At 37.2% G+C, this 22,283-nt stretch overlaps 1 protein-coding gene across 1 annotated transcript in view; it reads right to left on the bottom strand.

Moving 5' to 3' along the window:
• Nucleotides 1-7,765: 7,765 nt before the first annotated feature.
• Nucleotides 7,766-22,283, bottom strand: part of ARID4A (AT-rich interaction domain 4A) — a 57,128-nt gene continuing 42,610 nt past the window's right edge. Inside the window, exons 18-24 of the mRNA XM_030855107.2 lie at nt 22,001-22,085; nt 21,048-21,189; nt 16,972-18,108; nt 16,611-16,715; nt 12,903-13,109; nt 12,127-12,273; nt 7,766-8,115 (exon numbers count right to left, since the gene is read on the bottom strand). Of these exons, the coding sequence (XP_030710967.1) occupies nt 8,012-8,115; nt 12,127-12,273; nt 12,903-13,109; nt 16,611-16,715; nt 16,972-18,108; nt 21,048-21,189; nt 22,001-22,085 (1,927 nt within the window). The 3' untranslated portion in view covers nt 7,766-8,011. The remainder of the gene's footprint in view (nt 8,116-12,126; nt 12,274-12,902; nt 13,110-16,610; nt 16,716-16,971; nt 18,109-21,047; nt 21,190-22,000; nt 22,086-22,283) is intronic.

The raw sequence follows: 22,283 nt of genomic DNA, 5'->3' as shown, positions 1-22,283 counted from the left end.
AATACAATTTTTATAATCTTGCATCCTACATTCTTGCTAAACTCATGAGTTTGAATGCCTCTGATTTCTTTTTTCTTGAATGCTTTAGAACCTCCAATACAGTGTTAAATAGAAGTAGTGAGAGTAGCTCTCCCTGTCTTAGTCCTAATCTTGGAGAAAATAATGCAGTCTTTCATCATCAAGTATGATGTTAACAGTAGGTTTTTCATAGATGTCCTTTATCGGGTTGAGGAAGTTGCCTTCTATTCCCAGTTTGTTGAGCTTTTTTTTCAGGAACGGATGTTGGGTTTTGTCAAATGCCTTTTCTGCCTCTGATGGTTTTTCTAATTTAATAAGCTGAATTATATTGATTTTTGAATATCAAACCAACCCTACATTCCTGAGATAAACCCTACTTGGCCCATGTTGTATTATCCGTTTAATATGTTGTTGGATTTTATTTGCTAAAATTTTGTTTAGAGTTTTTGCATACATATTCATTAAGGATATTGGTCTTTAGTTTTCCTTCCTTGCAATATCTGGTTTTGGTGTCAGAGTAAAGCTGGCCTCATAGAATGAATTGGCAGCATTCCTTCATCTTCAATTTTTTGGAAGAGTTTGATGAATTAGTATTATGTCTTCCTTAAATTAATATTAGTATTATGTATTCCTTAAATGTTTGGTAGAATTCATGGTGAAGCTGGACCTTTACTTTGTGGGAAGGTTTTTTAATATTAATTCCATTTGATAACAGATATGGGGTTAATCAGGTTATATATTTATTCTTGAGTAAATTTAGGAAATTTGTGTCTTTCAATGAATTTTTCTATTTCATCTGAGTTGTTGAATTTATTAGCATAGAGATGTTCATAGTATTCCTTTATTATCCCTATAATAGCTATAGATACAATCTGCAGTGATGTCACCTTTCTCATTCCTGACATTGGTAATTTGTGTCTTCTCTATTTCCTTTCCTAATCAGCCTGGCTAGAGGCTTATCAATTTTAAAGATAGTTCTTTATTTTTGAAGTCTATTTTGGCAAATTGAGTCCATTGTGCTAAAATCCTACTCTACCAGAGCAGTACATGGTATGAAAGCACTCTACTGATCCAATGAATGAAAAAAAAACCCATTGATTTCTGCATGTAAAGTCCTTTTAATATTATTACTCTCTTTTAGACATTAACCATTTCCTTATCTCTTAGGTCAATTATTTAGGGCTAGTAAGATACAAATCAGCAAAATTGCCAGAGGCCAGGTTAAATGCTTGAGGATGTGTTCCAAGAGAAGGCTAAAGGGAGGTGAGGCAGGTGACTGGCACTAAGGAGAGAAGGAACCTTGAAACAATGAAGAAAACAGATGGAGGCTGAGGACACAGTGAATCAGAGAAAGTATAATAAAACTATAAGGCAGGAATCTTGGGATATAAAACTAGCAACTTAAACAGGATGAAACAGTATAAACTCTAGTAACAAGAAATGAAGGTCGGGCTTCCCTGGTGGTGCAGTGGTTGAGAGTCTGCCTGCCGATGCAGGGGACGCGGGTTCGTGCCCCGGTCCGGGAAGATCCCACGTGCCGCGGAGCGGCTGGACCCGTGACCTGTGAGCCGTGGCCGCTGAGCCTGCGCGTCCGGAGCCTGTGCTCCGCAGCGGGAGAGGCCACAACAGTGAGAGGCCCGCATACCAAAAAAAAAAAAAAAAAAAAGAAATGAAGGTCACATAAAATCTAATTCAAGAGTGACTACTCAAAGTTACAGTAAAATATTCAATTTAATAGCATCAGTGTTTCAAAAAGATATTTGAGAAATGTTCAGAAATTAGAGGAAAAGGTTACATAAATTAGCTTCAGTAAATTATGAAAAATAGGATTTCTATTTATACTCAACACTGAAAAATAATATACTGGGTCTATTTTACCTATGTTAGCAGGAAGATCTTAAGATTTCTGGTCAGATGAAGGAACCTCAAAAGGGTCATAACATATGTAGGTGGGGAAAAAGCACAAATTTCTCCTTGCTTTCCCCAGGCTAAAAAAAAATCACTGACTTGATTAAACTTGAGTTTTGTACTAGCCAACCACAGTGACTTTGGGTTTGCATGTGCCCTATGCTTTTCTGATTTAGAAGATTGTTTTCCTTTACATTCAATCTGCACACATTTAAAGTATACACTTTCATTAATTTTCACATATACACCCATGAAACCATTATCACAACCACCAAAATAATGAACACTACCGTGACCCCCAGATGTTTCCTTGGCCCCTGTGTAATCTCTCCCTCCCAGGCCACCCACGCCACGACCCCCACCAACTTTCCAAGAGCCCAATGACTTGCTGTCGCTCTAATGTGTATTTTCTGTAATTTTATATAAATGCAGTCAAAGTGTGTACTCTGTTTTGACTGGCTTCACTCAGCATAATTATTTTGAGATTCATCGAATTTGTTGCCTGTATCGTCTGTTCCTTTTTACTGCTGAGTTGTATTCCACTGTATGGATATGCAATAATTTATTAATCTATTCACCAGTGGATGGGCATTTAGATTGTTTTAAGTATTTGTTATTAATAAAGTTGCTTTATGTGGACATGCTTTCATTTCTCTTGGCTAAATATCTAGGAGTGGAATGGCTAGGTCATATTGTTTAAATTTTTAACAAATTGCCAAAAATTTTCCAAAGTATTTGTACCATTTTGTATTCTCACCAGCTGCGTAGGAGAGTTCTAGTTCTTCTGCATCCTCCCCAACACTTAGTATGGTTAAGGAGAACTTACAGGGTCTGGGATTCTGCTCAGTAGGATTTATAAGCGGTCATTTATAACTTAGCTAACTGTTTGAACATGGGCAAATCACTTGACCCTTCTAAATATCACAACTATTAGAACTGCTAAAAAACAAAAACATCTGACAATATCCAGTGCTGACAAGGACATAGTGCAGCTGGAACTCTTGTGTGTTGCTGGTGGGGATGCAAAATGGTACAGTCATACAAAAGTTACTCCTAGGTGTTTACCGGAGAAATGAGTATTTACAGTGGCTCTATTCATAATTATTAAATGTCTTGTCATAGAGAAGTTTTTAATTTTAATGCAGTCAGATTTAGTTTAGGTTTTTATTTAAGAGTAGGTTTGGATAAGGATCAAAGAGAATTTCTGAGAGCAGTTAGCAACTGGTGGGAAAGGTGCCCCATCAAAGGAACACTACCAGTAAAATCTGTGTTCACAACTATCTTGTTAAAGCTTAGCTATTACAGGGCCAATTGTGGAGATAATGACTGCATCACAGAAATGGTTAATTCTAGAAATCACTTACGGATTTCCCAGGACCATTCATCGTTGGAAACCAAGGGAAACTTCAGCAGTTTATTATCCTCCATCAGAGACCAAGGTTCTCTAGAGGATAACATGTACTAGAATATAACAGTACAGGAACTAGCTGTGGGATTTGCAGATAAAATATAGGATGCCCAGTTAAATTTGAATTTCAGATAAATAACAATTTTTACATGAGACATACTTATACTAAAAAATTATTTGTTGTTTGACTAAAATTCAAATTTAACTGGGTATCCTGTATTTTTATTTGCTAAATCTGGCAACCCTAAACTGGTGAGACTCTTGAATCAGATTGTCTTGTTTAATGTAATTTAGCCTTGAGAAGAAATCCAATTACCTGTGAAGAGTAATCATTTATTATATTTACATGGAAGTTCCTTAAGTTTTTCAAAAGTAGAACTTTTAAAAATGAATTTTGCATGGTATAGATTACAAAATGAAGATGGCTTCATAATTATGTTAACTACAAATTCCAAAATTATAAACACTGCCCTTCTTATTCTGTTTAAAAAGATATAATGGGTCTCTATGAATAAAAAGGTTTTGTTGTCCTTCTCAACATGGAAAACAACATTTGATTTTGTTAGTAAATGTGAAGGACTAAAAAAATATTTATATGCTGAAAACACCAAGTATGTATTTGTTAGAAATTCCCTATTAGTGCAAACTCCATTTTAAGAGTCATTCAACCCTCACTAATGATGAATGCTATCACATACTGTAGTCTTCCTGTAATGGAACAAAAGTCTGTCTGTAACTGCATGACAGTAATGGAAGAGGGAAGGGAAGAAGAAACAAGGAGAGGAGGGAAAAGAACTCATCAGCTTAAGAATATTTTAAGTTGGGGATTAGACTGTTAAACAAGTTTTACATTTTTCAAATGATACTTTTAAATCACTTTATGAAAAGAACACCAAAGACAACTTTTAAATGTCTGACTTTGTGCATAAGGATCACTGGTAAAAATACAATGGCAATTCAAAAGTAATTTTTCTCAATTTAAGTAAACATAGCTTTTGACCATCTTACTATACGTTAGATGCCGGACCAGGCACTTTGTGGGATACCCCTGTGACTGAGGAGTACTTAGGGAACTAAACACCTAGTCGGGTAGAAAGACACAGGCATAAGTAAATGCAATATATTCAATACAAGGTGAGTTGTCAAGTAAAATAATACAGATTGAAAATGCTATCAGAGCATAAAAGAGTGTGATATTCTGGGGGGGTGGTAAGAAGTCAGCAAAAGCTTCCCGGAAAAGTGGCTCTTGAAATGGCTCTGGATAAGTAGGGATGGGGTGGGGGGGACAGAAGGAGCAAGAGGCCGAGGTCGGCAGGTATAAGATTTAGGCAATGCCTGAATAACTCTGCTTTACCTGGCTCCTGCTGCTTCTGCCTCAGGTCTGTTCTCTTACCACCAATTTCTCCTCCTCAATGTGCCTGAGCATTTTACTCACCATATCGCTCCTCCCATTTGTCTAACCAATTTATAATCCCCACTGGGGCCCAGTTTTACTGTTGCTTTCTCTGCAAAGCCTTCGCCGACCATCTTTGCCTTCAAACTAGTTGGGCTCTGTATCGTTTTCTCGTGGCACACCATAACTTCATATGCTAATCACACCTGCAGTTAAGAATTACATGGGGGATTCCCTGGTGGCGCAGTGGTTAAGAAACCGCCTGCCAATACAGGGGACACGGGTTCGAGCCCTGGTCCAGGAAGATCCCATGTGCCGCAGAGCAACTAAGCCCGTGAGCCACAACTACTGAGCCTGCGCACCACAACTACTGAAGCCCATGCGCCTAGAGCCCATGCTTCACAACAAGAGGAGCCACCACGAGAAGCCTATGCATGGCAACAAAGAGTAGCCCCTGCTTACCGCAACTAGAGAAAGCCCACACGCAGCAATGGAGACCCAATGCAGCCAATAATTAATTAATTAATTAAAAAAAGAATTACATGGGATAATTGTTTAACATATAACTCTTTAGGTTATGCAGTCCACAAATACAGGGACTTTTTTCTGTCATGTTCACTGTTAGGTCTCCTGAGCCTTAGCACAATGCCTGGCACATCAAAGATACCCAATAAATTTTTTATGATCAAAAATTCATAAATTTTTGATGACTGAATTCTAAAACGTGTGGTTGAATATAGCTTCAAATGCTTTCACAATGTTGATAGCTATGTTATACTACAGGGCATATAAGAAAGGTATATAAGCAAATTAACAGCATGATGCATAAAGATTTCCAATTAAAAGCAATTTCGTAGAAGACATAGCATATATGTGCTAGATACGAACATCTTTCTTAGTGAAGGGCGGGAAAACTAGAAATTTAACATAAACAATAATAAAAGCACACATGGAATATTAAAACAGAAATCTCCATAATCTTCAAATAACTTGACTTTATAGATAGCACCTTCCATTTTAGATACTAAAGAGTATATTTTTATTTTTTTAGTCATATGCAAGAGCTATCTACTCAAAATTTAGCTAATCTCAAAATATGGTCAATATTTGAATTTAATACCTAGTCAATATTCTTACAAATTTCAGTAACTTTCATAATCCTTTCCAGCCCCCCAAAATAAAAGGATTTTAAGTGTCCATATACCCATTCAATGAATTTATAATTTTACTCTCTGTAGCAAGATCCCAGTACATCATCACCAGATTCATATTGATTAGAAAGGACACTATTCAAGCTGATACATCATTAAAATATCTAATATATGAATCTAAAGTTGCCTCCTAGTTCCAACTGTATTTGAATGACACACTTTTAAAATTTTTATAATTAAGTACTAGAAATATTTAATTGTAGAGACTGAAGAATATATTGAATATGCTTTGTTTTATGAAGTCTGGTTTTCCATCTGTGAGTTACTGGCACTTAGGGGAAAAAAACAATCACTTAAATGAAAACTAAAAATATAAAGCCTATGTTTAAAACATGGCCTTTATTAATACTGCCCACTGAGCTCCATTTTTATTTTACATTGAAATACTTCTGCTTTGCAAAGAAAAGACAGAAAAGTGCATTTTACAAGAGTACTTTTTTGTTTTTAATTCTCTGCGAAAATGGAAGGAATCTGAATCACAAGTTCACAATGTGGTAAAATGAAATTAAGAAACAATGATTTCATTAATGCTATGCCATCACTAGTGTTTGGCTCTGACTCTGTTCTTGTAAATCAGATCCTGATATACAGTCTAGAGCATCTAGGTTATTACTCTACGCATATTAAACACAGGAAAGAAGGTTTAAAAAAAAACCCTTTCAATGTACAAACATGAATTTAAAAACTGATTTTAAAAAATCACCTTTTTACATAATGTATATGGCAAAACTGCTTTAAATACATGGTTTTGGAAGAATTATTTACAAAATGTTATCAGTCTGTGAAACAATTCACAAACAAAGCATACATAATTGCTTTACTTAGTTGTTGCATCTCAACTTTGGGAGATATAAATTTATTCGGCAGTATAGCAAACATAAAAACTGTGACAAAATATCTTAAGGGCAACCAAAAATTTGATCCTCAAAACAGTTTAAGTACTAGGACTGCCAAAGTTTCTAAACAAGGACATACTTTAATGATCCAGATGCCCATTTATAGTTCTACACTGTTTGAAGGACTGAGACAGACTCCCTTCAGTACAGGCAAAGCCGCTGGATGCAACCTCCTGTAAAAGGGACAGCTGAGAGCTATTGTCATTCGAAGAGTGAATTAACCTAGAATTTTCTTTTTTTCAATTTTATTAATATTTTAAAAAATACATAAAAATACAACATCCAATGTCTGAATAAATATATTTAACAAGTTGCAAGATAATACCTTATTTTACACAAAATTTTCAGCTTTAGAAATCTTGTTAAATAACTTCATTGTTGTTATATATTTCATTTTTGTCTTTTTGTAACAAAATAAAAACTCTGAAATTACATAGAAAAAAGACAAAATATTTTTGTCAAGGGATAAGATAGTCCACTGAAAACTTATTCACAATTCCACTGTAAACATTAATAAACATTAAAATATTTGCATAATTGTGTGCTCAAAAATCCTATAAAAAGTGGAAGACTTATTACAACTGTAGTTTTCAGTCAACTACACTTCCTTTCACAATTTATTTTGTCCCATTTACACCTTAAACCTGGGCACACTGCTGAACATATACTTTGGCAGTTCTAAATAGCAAGTGCTTCCACAAAAAAAAAAAAAAAAAAAAAGAAAACAACAACAATAAAAAACACAACATAAACCCCCTACTCACCAAGTGTTCAAATACATCTCAGTGAAAGTGCAGCAGTAACTATTTAGCTGGATATTTTGATGTTTATCATGTGCACTTGCTTGTCTATGATTTCTATAACACCTGAAAGCTTTATTATACAAATTCAAATTTGCTAAGTGCCCTTTTTCTATCTCCACAAAAAAATGAAAAAAAAAATTAAAAATTATGACAAATATGGCAGGCTGCCTAAACTTCAGTTATTAATCAGCTTATTTTTCTTGCAACAGAAAAAAAAAGAAAAGAGAAGGGAATAGATACAATCCAGCCTGGAAAAGTGTACAGGATATACTTAGCAATGTCAAACCAGTTGAGTGCTTTCTGTGGTTGTATTTCAGGGATTTGGGATTTATGTCCTTGGCAGCAAACTGCTGGGATGGCAGAGAAAACATTTATCACCTGCATTCTACAGCAAGTACGTTCTGTGGGGGAGATGATGAGGAGGGACTCATTCCAGTGTCTGATGAAGCAGATGACATGGAGGCTCCTGCATGAGACACTGTAGGATCAAAGAAGCTACATTAGACCCGACAACTATCACACAAAGATACCCAGCCACCGGCAAATCAAAAATAAATTTCTTAACATTATTCACTTCAATTATAGTCCTCTTAAATGGTGCATGAAGGAATAACAACATTTTGTCAGCAAAAATTTTGTTTGGTTCAATTGAGTGGAATCAGTCTCTCATCACTTAAGTAACTCAGTTCAAAAAAGGAACCAGAAAATGTAAAGACTAAAGAGATATAAAATCTTAAATCCCAGGCTTCCCTGGTGGCGCAGTGGTTGAGAGTCCGCCTGCCGATGCAGGGGACACGGGTTCGTGCCCCAGTCCGGGAAGATCCCACATGCCGCGAAGCGGCTGGGCCCGTGAGCCTGCGTGTCCGGAGCCTGTGCTCCGCAACGGGAGTGGCCACAACAGTGAGAGGCCCGCGTACCGCAAAAAAAAAAATTAAAAAAAATCTTAAATCCCTACTTGAAACATCCCTGAAAGAAACTCACCTTGTCCCAAATCAGAAACGAGATCAACCTGAGATAAATTTTCACTATAGCAAATTCCTGCTTTATCTCTGGGTTATAGGACCATAAAAGAATTCACTTATCCTAGAGAATTTCTTTTAACCAGCTAACCATTGGCTTCCTATCTTTATCCTGTCCCAATATACCCGATGGACACAAAACTCTCATAAGCAAGAAGCAGTAATCTAAGTCAGGTATCAGAATCATGGGATCAGGATGGAAATGTGGGTGAGTGATTAGAAAGTCTTCAAATGACTTTAACAAAACTCTCCAAGAGCATGGAGCTTGGATTAAAGATCATTACTCTATACATCAGGTGCTCTGTCATTTTTTAGTTTTTACTTTTTTCTTTGCAGGGCCCTCCTATCTCCTGCTCATGTTTGCCCAATTATTCCTATTTTACTTAAAGTCTTAATTTTTGTTTAAGTATACATTCCTCAATGTGTGTACTGCCAAAAGGACATGTAACTCATTACTACAAATTCTAATATGTGTGCTAGAAGTCACTCAATGTTTCACTTTAATAACTCACTTCACACACACAAAATTAAGAAAACAAAAAAGGGAAGAAGACTATAAGAAAATCATCTTTTTAGTTGTCTGAACTTATATGACCTTTAGGAAACTCAAAGCCGTTGAAGGTTCTCTGAAGAAAAGCTCAATTTGTTAATTTGTTCTTCTTTCTGTGTTTAAAAATGCTGTAAAGACTTCTTGCTATTTACAGTTTTTAAAGAAAAGGACAGGGGCTTCCCTGGTGGCGCAGTGGTTGAGAGTCCGCCTGCCGATGCCAAGGGACACGGGTTCGTGCCCCAGTCTGGGAAGATCCCACATGCCACGGAGCGGCTAGGCCCGTGAGCCATGGCCACTGAGCCTGCGCATCCGGAGCCTGTGCTCCGCAACGGGAGAGGCCACAACAGTGAGAGGCCTGCGTACTGCAAAAAAAAAAAAAAGAAAAGAAAAAGAAGAAAGGGACAAACATGGAAGGTCGATCTCTTTCCTTTTGCTCCATCACATTTCCAGGAATTGAAAACTGCTGGACTTGGAGTAGATTCAAGACCACATATGACACAGGCCATTTTATTAATAATTCATCCCCTAACTCTCTGCCATAGATAGAAAACTTCTCTCAAGATGGGCAAGCCTATCAGATAATTTACTGTTTTTTTTCTTAAAGGGACATCCCTCCTAGAGCCCTCCCCTCCTGTTCCATCCTATTCCTGAAATAGTTGCTTTGTAGGCCTGTTATGTAGTGATCATTCTAGGGCTTCCATGTGCCATCACCTTGAGATTTTCCTTACTGTTTTCCTATGTGGGATTCCTTGTTTGCTGGATGTCACATTATCTTAATAGCTTGGCTTCTAGTTTTTAATGTCACCATTGAGAAATCTGACGTGAGAAATCTGATGCTGTTCTGAGACCCAGTTTTTTGTATATACCTTTATATGGTAAGCTTTTGGAACCTTACCTCTATCCACAGGGTTCTGAAATTTCATAATGTGCTTTGGTGTGATTTTTTCCTCCATTCTTTATAGAGGTCGCAGGGAGTCCTTTCAATTTTCTAACCCATCTCCTTCATTTCTGGAAGTTTTTCTTATTTCTTTGATCACAACTTCCTCCTATGTTTATTCAGTGTTCTCTTTCTAGAAATCCTATGATTCAGAAGTTGGATGTCCCAGCCAGATCCTATATTTCTCTTAGTTATTCTCTCCTATTATCTTTTTGATATTTTACTGGGATTTCTTTAGCCTTACTATCTTACCCTTCTATTTATTTATTTTTTATTCCAAATATCATATTTTTAATTTTTAAGAGATGAATTCATTGATAGTATCATATTCTTGTTTCAAGACGGCAATATCTTTTCTGTAACTCTGGATATTAATTATAGTTTGTTGTTTTTATATGGCACATTGTCCAAGTTACTTTTTTCTATTGAATATTTTGGTTTCTGTCTTTATGTAAAGGCTTTCCTCAAACATCTGGTCTTGTGGCTTCCATATTTAAGGGGGAGCATTAAAAAGCTAACTGGAGGCTATACATGAGGCCGCCGGGCTTTTAAATGTTGGGCAGTGCACACGCAGTGATTTGTAAGGATTTTGCTTTTTGGTTCAGGAACCTCCAAATGCTGGTATCTATGTTAGATCACTTCCCTTGGGCAGTTTCTCCAGAGGAATCTTTCAATCTCCTTCCAGGAATGAGCATAAGCTTGGTTACCAGCTTTCAGAGAGACAAGAAGATGAGATCGTTGGTTGGAAAAGGGACAGAAGTCTCATCATTTAGTACTGGAAACTTTCACTCAAGCTCATTATTTTTGGTTTAGCACCTAACCCTCACCTTCAGCTATGGCTGGTGTCCCTGGGTCTTTCTATAAGCCTGTTGATCCCTCTCAGCCTCCAATAACTTAATCTCCTATTTTCTGCTGGAGTTAGGGGAAAAGGTAGTTTGCTTCAGAGGGTGGGATGAAAGGATCCAATTTCTCCTTCCTTTTTCAAACCATCTCCAATTTTCATCCTCACACCTCACACTGACCTCAGAGCTCTTCTGGGGTGATGTAGTGTGAATTAGCTTGCTTCTCATTGTTTTGTCCCACTAGAAGGATAAACAAGCTTAGGTGTTTAGCATTCTGTCATCTGCTAGGACAGTTACAGTCCATCTGCTTCTCAGCTTCCAAAAGATATGCTGCTGACATTTCTTGTCTACCGTAGTCAGTCTGCTGTCCCATTCTCTCGTCCTTGTGGGTATAGGGCTTTTAATTTTCTTTACTATTATTTTAGTGAGGCCTGGGCTTGGGGTAGATATGAGATGTCAATGTTTAACTAGAAGTCAGTGCTATACATTTTTAAGGTTTAGTTCAGATGCTTTTCTCTCCTCGTGATTATTCCGAAGTCATCTCTCCTTCCACCAACTCCTGTTCTTGTTAATATCACCCTCAGGGCCCTCAACATACAGTTCCACTAGACATTAAGACTTTGAGATGGAGGTCTGTATCTTATTCATCTCTGTACTTCCCCCACCTGAAAGAGGGCCTGGCATATGGTATGTGTGCATTAATGTTGTAAAGCTGAACTATCTTATATAGTAGTTGCTTAGGAAATGACTTATGATCCCAACAAGATAACCTCCTAGAGGATAAGCCATATCCCTCTTCATTTTGATGAACCCCATAATGAAAAATATAGTGCCTGTTAATAGGCAGCCAATAAATGTTTGTTGAGCAGTGAGAGAAATTCAGAGGGAGTAAGCTCTTCTTAAGAACCCACCACATTTAGTAAAATCACACATTTTGTAAAACAGTTCATAGTCTCTTTCAAGAGTCTCATTCGGATTCAGCTGTTGACTCACTTCAACAATAGCAACAAAGAAGAAAACACTAGGAATCTAAAGATAACAATAAGTATATACTATATTAAAAAGTGGCAAACCTAAATCTTCTAAAACGATAGAACATATATTTGAAAAACAGGGGGAAGAAAAATTATAATCAAATTACCTTCTCTGTCTTTCTTTTTTAATCTTTTTCTCCTCCTATCTATGGTTGCAACTTCAGACTTCAAAGACATGTAATACTTTCTGATTTCCTGTAGTTTTTCTTGGAGAAAAGAGATTCTCTCCGTACTGTTCATGTTATCTAATTCATCTAAAAGGGAAAAAAAGTTAATCTGGATTTAAAAATAATTCTATGAGAAAAAATGATGGCAGTTCTATCAAAAGTCCAATTCATAAATCAACAAACGCTTTAGTTTATTAAAACCTAACAGTACACTAAATAAGGCTCTATAAAAATGGAAGGCCTTAATTAAATTCATGAATAAGATTTCTATATATATCCCAAATATTCCACTAAACATGTATTACTTAATGATGTATTACTGAAATAATCAGAAAAGCACAAGGAAACATCAACATTCAGCAACTCTGATCTATAATTGTAGTTATTTATCCAAATAGTGTCTTTGTATTGATGTTTTCCTCATTTATTAGTTATTTCCAATTGTCAGTACAAGAAAGGGTGTTTAAGTTTCATCAATTTATATAAATCATACATGTCTCATTCCATAACTGGAGAGCTTTCTCCAATCAATATTTATCAAGTTAGTATTACAAAAAGACACAGATTTGTATTTAAGATAATAAGTAGTGATTATTAATAAGACAACATTTAGGATATGTAAATAAATGAATTTGCTAATCATTATTCCTTATTTTGACATTTCAAAATATATACCACTTTGTAATATACATTCAAGTTTTCTGTAAGTTTCTTACTGAGTTGAAAACTCCACTTATATGTCCGAGGAGATGAATTCGGATGTTTTTCTTTCTGTTTATCTTTTTCTCCATCTTTGATGTGAGGGGATATTCTTGCAGGAGATCGTGCAAGCTTCTGTGGCTTAGATACACTAAGATGCTTCACTGGGGTACATTTACTTGAATTGTCTAGGACAGGAAGATCTTCACTATCACTGCTTTGTCCTATAGTAAGAAAAAGTTGACTCAGGTTATAAATGATAAAAATCTCAAATATTAAAATGCAACGGACCCAGTAATTACACTTTTCGGTATCCTAAAGAAATAAATGCACAAATGTGCTAACTTTTATAACAATAAAAAGATGGAAATAACCTAAATACCCACCAAAAGGGAAATGGCTAAGAATTATATATCAGTATTATTGAATACTGTGCTAAAGTTGTTAAAAAGAATAAGCTAGAGTTCCTAAGAAAAATGGCAAAATATCCAAAATACATTGTGAAATGATAAAGTTAAAAAACAATAAGCACAGTATTGCCCCACTTATGTTCAAAACAAAACATAAAAACAACCCAAAAGGGGACCAACCCAAACTATACACATGAACAAGCATAAAATACACATCCAACTTTTAACATATGTGTAATATATAAAATGTGTCAGATATTTGTTTGCAAGTCTACATCCCTCCTCACCAAATGTGTATTTAAAGATGCTTTTGGTTTTCACTTAATAACAAATTAGAATTTTCTCTCAACTTTTTCTGCTTTTTTCCAAGGTCTACACCCTACTTCCATCCTATTCACTCTCAACAGCCAAACTTCCCTTCTACTGAAAAGGCAAAGTTGAGGGTTACACACTCACTTTCCCAGCCCCTCCCCTACTGTATCTGTCCTTATCTCCCTTTTTGGGCCTCAAAAAGAGGAGACTGTTAATTCTGGGCAAATTAATCTCTTCAGCTATACTCTTGAAACCATTTATTCCCAGCTCCTCTGAAATATCCCAATGTCATTTTATCTTTCTTCTTTTTCCAGATGTTTCTTTAAGCATCTTTTTCCATGCCTAAAGCTTTCCTACCCTTAGAGAGAGAGGGAGGGAAGGAGAGGAAAGCCTCCCCCTTTAGCTGGCACCTCTTTCCTTCTCTCTAGGGTCAAATTTCATGAAAGAGAAATTCTTTGTCTTTCTTATTTCCATACTTTCTAATCATGTCTCCTTCCCATGCTCTTGTTAGGGCCCCAAACACTTACTATTCACCAAATTCAATGAATATATTTTAATCCTACTTGAATATTCTATTGCATTTGAAACGTCTTTCTTATTCAAACCAACTAGTGTTTACTGATTTTCATTTATCTCTAATCTGCTTCTACTCTGCTATTCCTGGCCCATTTAAAGGGATATGCCACATAATTCCACTTCCGGTTCTTTTTCTTCTCATTTTACAACTCTCCCATAGCAGCTTTATCATCTTGTAATCCTTCAACAACTATCTTCTAAAAACAGACTTTCTTCGAAGCTCCAGAGCCTTATTATCCTAATACGCGGTATCTCTAAAAGCAACATTCCCTAAATTACTCTTCCAACAGCCTGCTGCTACTCCTATATGCTATATGTCAGTTAACCAGTTCCTCATATCTAACTAATAATAATTGAGTACTAGTGATTTTATGTCCCAATTCTCTTAATTCATTCCTTCTTTCACTGCCTTAGTTAAGCCAAAGATTCTTTCCAAAAAGAAAAACTGATCATCTCCTTTTTTTTTCCTTTTTAATTTTTAACTTTTTATTTTGAAACAATCTTCAAACTTACAAAAAAGAGAAGAACAATTACCAAAGAATGTTTTTCTGCCATTTGAGGATAAGTTGCCCTGCCATATTTGAATACTTCAGTGTTCTCTTCTTACAAATAAGAACATTCTCCCTGTATTAGTTATCTTCAAATTAGCCCAAAACTTAGCAGTTTAAAACTACAAATGTTTAGTATCTCACACGGTTTCAGAGGGCTGGAATCTGGGAACAGCTTGGCTGTGTGGTCCAGCTCAGGGAATCTTGTGAGGTTGCAGTCAAGCTTTTAGCCAAGATTCTGGTCTCTGAAGACTTGACTGGAGCTGGAGGATATGCTCCAAGACGGCTCACTCACATGGCTGTTAGGGAGTTTTGGGAGGCCTCAGTTCCTTGCTGGCTGTTGGCAGGATATGCTCAGTTCCTCACCACGTGGGCCTCTCCATACACTGCTTGAGTGACCTCACACCATGGCAGCTAACTTCCCCCAGAGCACGTGATCCAAGGGAGAGCAGGAAGGAATTTGCAGTGCCTTTTATGACCTATTCTCTGAAGACACACTCCATCACGTCCACCTTATTAGTTAGAAGTGAGTCACTAAATTCAGCCCACACTCAAGAGGAAGGGATTAGGCTTTGCCTCTTGAAGGGAAACGTATCAACACATTTGTGAATATGTTTTAAAAACCACCACACTCCTAAAGAACCATAATACAACCATCAAAATCAGGAAATTAACACAGATATATTACTATCATCTAATCCTCAGATCCCACACAAGTATCTCTACTTGACCCGATAATGTTCTTTACAGCAATAGGATCCAGGTGAGAATTATATACTGCATTTAATTATCACACCTCATAAGTCTCCTTTAATCTGGAACGGTTCCTCTTTCTTTGACTTTCATAACCTTGACAATTTTTAAAATCATAGGCCAGTCATTTTATAGGACATCCTTCAGTTTGAATTTGTTGATGGGTCCTCATGATTACAGTCAGGTTATACATCTTTGACAGGAATATTACAGATGTGCAGCTATGTTCTTCTTATTGCGTCCTGTCAGGTGGTACATTTCACTTTGTCCCATTACTGGTGGTGTTCACTTCATTTGACTAAGGTGATGTCTGCCCAGCTCAGCCACTGTAAAGTTCTCATTTTCCCTTTGTAATTCCTGCTGTCTTTCTAGTCTCATCTCCCATCACTCTTTCTCTATACTCTAGACCTGTCTTGTCCAGCCACTAGCCATACCTGGTTATTGAGGATTTGAAATATGGCTCAAAGGTTTTTCTTTGAAATGCCTTTTATCTTAAATAAATTATATGCCCCTTCCTTGAAATATGTATCTACTGTAATCTAGAATTTCCCTTTCAGACTTGTATGAAGGCATGCTTTGGAGGTAAAATTTTAATTTGTTAAAATCAACCATGTTTATTTCTATTTACTATATTCTACAACTTAATTTTACTCCTTATTGTACAGAAATCTGTTTTTCATGTAATCTATTCTTACTGGTTTACTAATTTTCCTGTTTGTTTTAGTAAGAAATTTATTTCCCCGTATTTCAAACTTACTGTGTTACTATTTAAAAGTCAGTTTTTCTAGATGAAAGGAGAACATTCCATTCAGAAATGTAAACTTAATCTGCTTTTATTACCAGAGCAAATGTTATTTTTCTTTTGTTCAAGATTCCCAAATGTATTCCTCTAATATTAAACTGCTTTACATAAGAAATACAAATGAAATAAGCATAAAAAATAACCACAGCTATCCCAGCTCTAAATAAAATTGACAAGCACCTTCAGATTAAAAACTAATGGAAAAATTGCTACTTTTCAGAACATAATAAACCAAATTGAGTTTTAAGCTGACACAAATGATCAAGCCAACAAACTGCTGAAAGTACTAACACCATACTAAAGCCAGCATTGAAAAGTACCAACCTGCTCCATTCTTTTCATTTTTGGCTACAGCACTTGTTCGCTTTGGGGTTCGCTTCTGCTTTTTGGCCAATAATCCACTAGTTCCATCACTTGGCCTTTTCTGACCTGAAATAAGTGAAAAGAGAGATTTAGAAAAAAAAAAAATCAAGAGCAAGAACATTCATTCACCTATTTACTCTACACGAATTTCCACGTGTATGTTAAAAAGAAAAAAAAAGGAGGGGAGGGAGGGAGAAAGGAAAGAAGGAAGGAAGGAAGGAGAGAGGGACGGTACTTAACAGATCATTAGTTCCTAAAACTCTTGGCTCACTAGTTTTTGGTTTTAATATAATGGTTGATTTTCTCCCTAGGAAGTCCTTACCCTTCTCTCTGCTCTCTCTTTCTTGAACAATTATACTACAGGTACCAGAGGCAACGCTGGCTTCAAATCCATTTGCTGATTCCCTCTCACAGAGACCTTCTTGAGATTCTTCAGCAATACTATCGACCTCAATGGTTACGTCACTCTCACTTTTTATACTTCGAGACTCATCTTGGCTGAGAGTAAGTGGTGAAGCCACTGAAAAGTTATGCTGTACTGCAGGAGGTAGGGCAGGTGGAATAGAAACAAGAGAGTTAGATTCAGAGCTTTCAACTACTACATCCTCAGTACTGGTCTTATCCTTTTCATCCAAATCGTCCAAATCTACTTCATGGCAAACCAAGGTTTCCGGCCCAATCAGAGGCATTGCATCCTCTTCTTCTTTTAGCGGAGTATTTACAGTTTCTTCAGCTGGACTATCAAATTTTTCTTTAGTCAATTCTTGAATGCATTGGTTTGGCTCTGCTATTAATGATGGCATTCCTTCATTTTCTATTTCAAAGTGTTGTTCAAAATTTAAGTTTTTCATTCCGTCAGATGCAACACAATCACTGGTCCTTTCTTGAGAAATACTATTTGTCATTTCCATTCCATTCTCCATTCTTACTTTTTTCTCTGGTGATGACTGTCCCAGTATTTTCCGTTTCAACTTTTTTTCTTTTGCACACTGGTCAATTTCATCTTCTGTAGCAGAAGAAAAGTTTTTATTGTCTAATGAAGAAAATTCTATACTCTGAGCTTCTATATGAGGTTCAGTTCCTGCTTCATCCTGGCTAAATGATGAAATCTTTATAATTTCTAAAGAAAGATCTTTTGTCTTGCTTCGTCTTCCCTTTCCTTTAGGAGATTTTTCTGCCTCTTTCTTAACTTCTTCTACTTGTTCCACTTTACTTCCAAAAATCTGTACTATTTGTTCATTCTCTCCAACTTCTAACTTCAAGGTTTCTAAAGGCTGCATTTGAGTCCTATCATTTTCTTTTAATATATGTGCAGCAATCTTTGGATTTTCTTCATCTAGTTTATCATCACTTAAACTTTCATTTTTTTCTAATTCTTCTTTAATATCAGGAGAAAGTTCTTCATTCATCAAATTCTTTTCTAAAAGGTCTTCTGTTTCACTATCAGATGAACAGGAGTCTGCAAGAGGAAATACTGTATTACAAAGGTTTCTATCTTAATTACCAATGCAATTTTATAATAAAAATTCTGCCAAAGACAAAACTCTTTATCAAGTACCTCTGAATACCTCCTTGTAGAAATTTCTTATGTAAAATAAATCAGGACTTCCCTGGTGACACAATGGTTAAGAATCCGCCTGCCAATGCAGAGGACACGGGTTCAAGCCCTGGTCCGGAAAGATCCCACATGCCGCAGAGCAACTAAGCCTGTGCACCACAACTACTGAGCCTGTGCTCTAGAGCCCACATGCCACAACTACTGAGCCCGCACGCCGCAACTACTGAAGCCCGCGCACCTAGAGCCTGCGCTCCGCAACAAGAGAAGCCACCACAATGAGAAGCCCACACAGCAAAATGAAGAGTAGCCCCCGCTTACCACAACTAGAGACAGCCCACGCGCAGCAACGAAGACCCAACGCAGCCAAAGATAAATAAATAAATTTAAAAAAAATAAACCATACATTTGTGCCAAAATGGGGGAGGGGAGACCTCAAATTCCATGTGAAAATACATTGCATAGAAAATATTACTGTCTCAATTCTATAAAAGAGCTATTTTGCAATTTTTACTAGTATCGTATTTAGGCTACAGTAACCCCTAGAAAAAGCAAAGGACTAGTACTGAGATATGAAGTTAATATGTTAAGTGGTTTGATCTGAGATCTAGAAGGTACTGATTAATAAAAGAGATGCCCATTTTGTGTCCTTAGAAAGGAATATGATATTCTACTTAATTCTGAAAAGATGTACAGAGAATGAGAAGCTTGAATTCTCAAAACTTTAAATATTCCCTTGATTAAGAGACAGGAAAGTACAGGCCAGCTACCTTAAATCATTCTCTTTAACTCAGAAAATTTTTAAAATAATAACTAGGGTTCTAAGATGGTATAGAAGTTGTAAAATACAAAAATTCTACCCACATGGTGCTCATATTCTAAAGAAGTACAAAAAAGCAAGCTTAAATGTACTTTTTAAGTGAAAAGGTGTGTAGTTTTATTTTGTGGTTTTATCATATACAGAATTTAGAATTTTTTCTCATGGTAAAAAAAGTAGGGACTTCCCTGGTGGCGCAGTGGTTAAGAATCCACCTGCCAATACAGGGGTCACGTGTTCGAGCCCTGGTCCAGGGAGATCCCACATGCCCCGGAGCTACTAAGCCCGTGCGCCACAACTACTGAGCCTGCGCTCTAGAGCCATGAGCCACAACTACTGACCCCATGTGCCACAAGTACTGAAGCCCGTGCAGCTAGAGCCAGTGCTCCGCAACAAGCCACCGCAATGAGAAGCCCACGCACCGCAACGAAGAGTAGCCCCCGCTCACCGCAACTAGAGAAAGCCTGCACGCAGCAACGAAGACCCAACGCAGCCAAAAATAAATATAAACAAAATAAATTTTTTTTAAAAGTAGTTTTTTACTTTTATGAAGTAGTTTAGCAAGACCATGTACAGTTCTGTAGACTATACATTGCACATGGGCATGCATCTCTAAGAGGGCATCTTCCACTTTGTGGACGTCTTGCATTTGTGTATTTTGACAACCTTCCAGCAGATGGCAGTAAAGAGGAGGAAAGATGCCGTTTTCTCCACATGGTGGACTCGGCAATCCTGTGGTTCAGAAAAGCTTTTTTCTTCAAGGGAGGGAAATTTTTATATGAACGTTTTTCTAAATTTAACATTTCTTAAATTACATGGAAAAATATACAAAGGTAGAAAAGTGGGAAAAACGGTAAAATCAGAATAAAATATGTTCACCTATATTCATCACAAAACATGCCTCTACCACATTAGTTTGTCCTGTCTTTGAACAACACAGTCACAACTTTATTGAAAGATCCTAGGTGAACAGCAATAGATTACAGGAGACACTGGCACATGCTTTGTAGGACAGTGCAGCACACAGGAGGACGCATGGCTTGTCAACGCACCCTCTGTTAAAATAGAATATTCCTAGGGGGGATTCCCTGGTGGTGCAGTGGTTAAGAATCCGCCTACCAATGCAGGGGACACGGGTTCGAGCCCTGGTCTGGGAAGATCCCACATGCCACGGAGCAACTAAGCCCACGTGCCACAACTACTGAAGCCCGCGCACCTAGAGCCCGTGCTCCACAACAAGAGAAGCCACCGCCACCGCAATGACAAGCCCGCGCACTGTAACGAAGAGTAGACTGCAACCAAGAGTAGACCCCACTCGCCACAACTAGAGAAAGCCTGCGCACAGCAACGAAGTCCCAATGCAGCCAAAAATAAATAAACAATTTTTAAAAAGAATATTCCTATACGGTATTAATAAGAAAAGTTATTCCTAATTAAGTAGAACACTAAATTTTAAATAAACATGATACAGCAAAATAAACATTTTCTTCAAATCAAATTTTGTAGTTTAAATCGTATAGTAAAAGCCTAGGGACTTTTCTGGTGGTGCAGTGGTTAAGAATCCGCCTGCCGAGGCAGGGGACACAGGTTCGATTCCTGGTCCGGGAAGATCCCACATGCAGGGAAGCAACTAAGCCCGTGTACCACAACTATTGAGCCTGCGCTCTAGAGCCCGCGAGCCACAACTACTGAAGCCCAGATGCCTAGAGCCCGTGCTCCGCAACAAGAGAAGCCACGGCAATGAGAACCCGCGCACCGCAACGAAGAGTAGCCTCCACTTGCCGCAACGAGAGAAAGCCCGCGCACAGCAACAAAGATCCAACACAACCAAAAATAAATAAATAAAATTGATTCCTTAAAAAAAAAAAAAAACCTAGATGACTTTCTATGAATCTCTCGCAAAACTGAAGTTTTATTATTTTTATTATTGATTTTTAAAAAACCAGTGATTCTCAGAATTCAGCACCTTCCATTCCATTTGACAGAGGTGAGCTGTCTGGCATATTGATGTGAGCACTTCTGGTACCTGATTTTCCGTCGCTGTTTGGAGTCTTAGACAAACCATATGGCATGTTTGATGAAAGAGTAGATTTTAAAGGAGGTCGTCCCCGTTTTGACTTCTGCCTCTCCTCATCCCTCTTTTCATCCTTTTCACTGTCTTCTTTGTTCTGGGTAACAACAACAAAATGTATGAGAAGCACCAGCCTATGAAAAATGAACAGTCTACTTCTCCAAGGAAAACTATAACTCAAAAAGGTTTGTTATGTCAACTCCTCATCTGTAGTTATGGAAAAATTAAAATTAAATCGTTTTCTAAAATATTTTTGTACTTATGTGAATACGATGTTCTACAACTTCAACTTGTAACACTGCAATTATATTGTGAAGGTCAGAGTCAGTACATTAGAGAGCTATACACTACTCAGCTCTCCCCCTTGTTTCTTACTATTCCCTGAGGAAAAGAAAGATACGTCATCATCTCTACAGCAAAGGCTGAAAATTGTGGGCGTGCATGAGGGTACAACTGGCCAACGTATGTCTTAAAATTTAGTATCAGCTTCCAGCATTTAAAAATTAGATTTCACATTTTAAAAAATAGTTGTCTTGAAAAATCCTAAAATCTGGCAACCCTGGGTCTGCATCCCACAGCAGAGTAGTTAGTTCCATTCTCTCTAGATGAGGAACTTGACCTCTCCTTTGTCACTCTCAGTCCTACTTTACACCCCTTTTCTAGAGAACCTCATAGGCCTTTGTGTTTGAAGTCTGTGCCCTAGGGGTCGCTGGTTTTCACCTTTCCTGAAACAGCGTGGTAATGTGTTTACATTTTTTACTTTTTAAGCTTCTGTGTTGTAGAAGAGAAAATCACAATTACTTTGAAAGACTCAAGATGATTATACAATGAGAAAACAACGTTTACAGAAAATACAATATGAATAATTCCTGTACCTATCATAAAGGATATGGCACCTATGTACATACTTTAGCTTTTTTCTTCTGTTTTTTCTTTGGTCCACCTTTGTCCAACGGCCAGATTATCCTGTCAGCCTTCACCCATTCATCATACCTTAAAATAAAGAATATATTAAAAATTCACAAGAATACCTTATTTGAAAGGTACTCACCAAATAAAAACAACAGTGAGATAGGCTAAAGAATTTGGTTCTAGCGTTGGCAGAAATGCGAAGGGCACGGATGCTAGTTTGCTGGTAACGTGTGCCAAGTACTCTACTAGGTGTTTTATGTACCTGCCCCCAACAGGGCA

The sequence above is a fragment of the Globicephala melas genome, chromosome 2 (assembly GCF_963455315.2).
Source record: "Globicephala melas chromosome 2, mGloMel1.2, whole genome shotgun sequence".
NCBI lineage: Eukaryota > Metazoa > Chordata > Mammalia > Artiodactyla > Delphinidae > Globicephala > Globicephala melas.
Note: the sequence above shows the minus strand (reverse complement) of the source record. Positions and strands in the feature narration are given on the sequence as shown.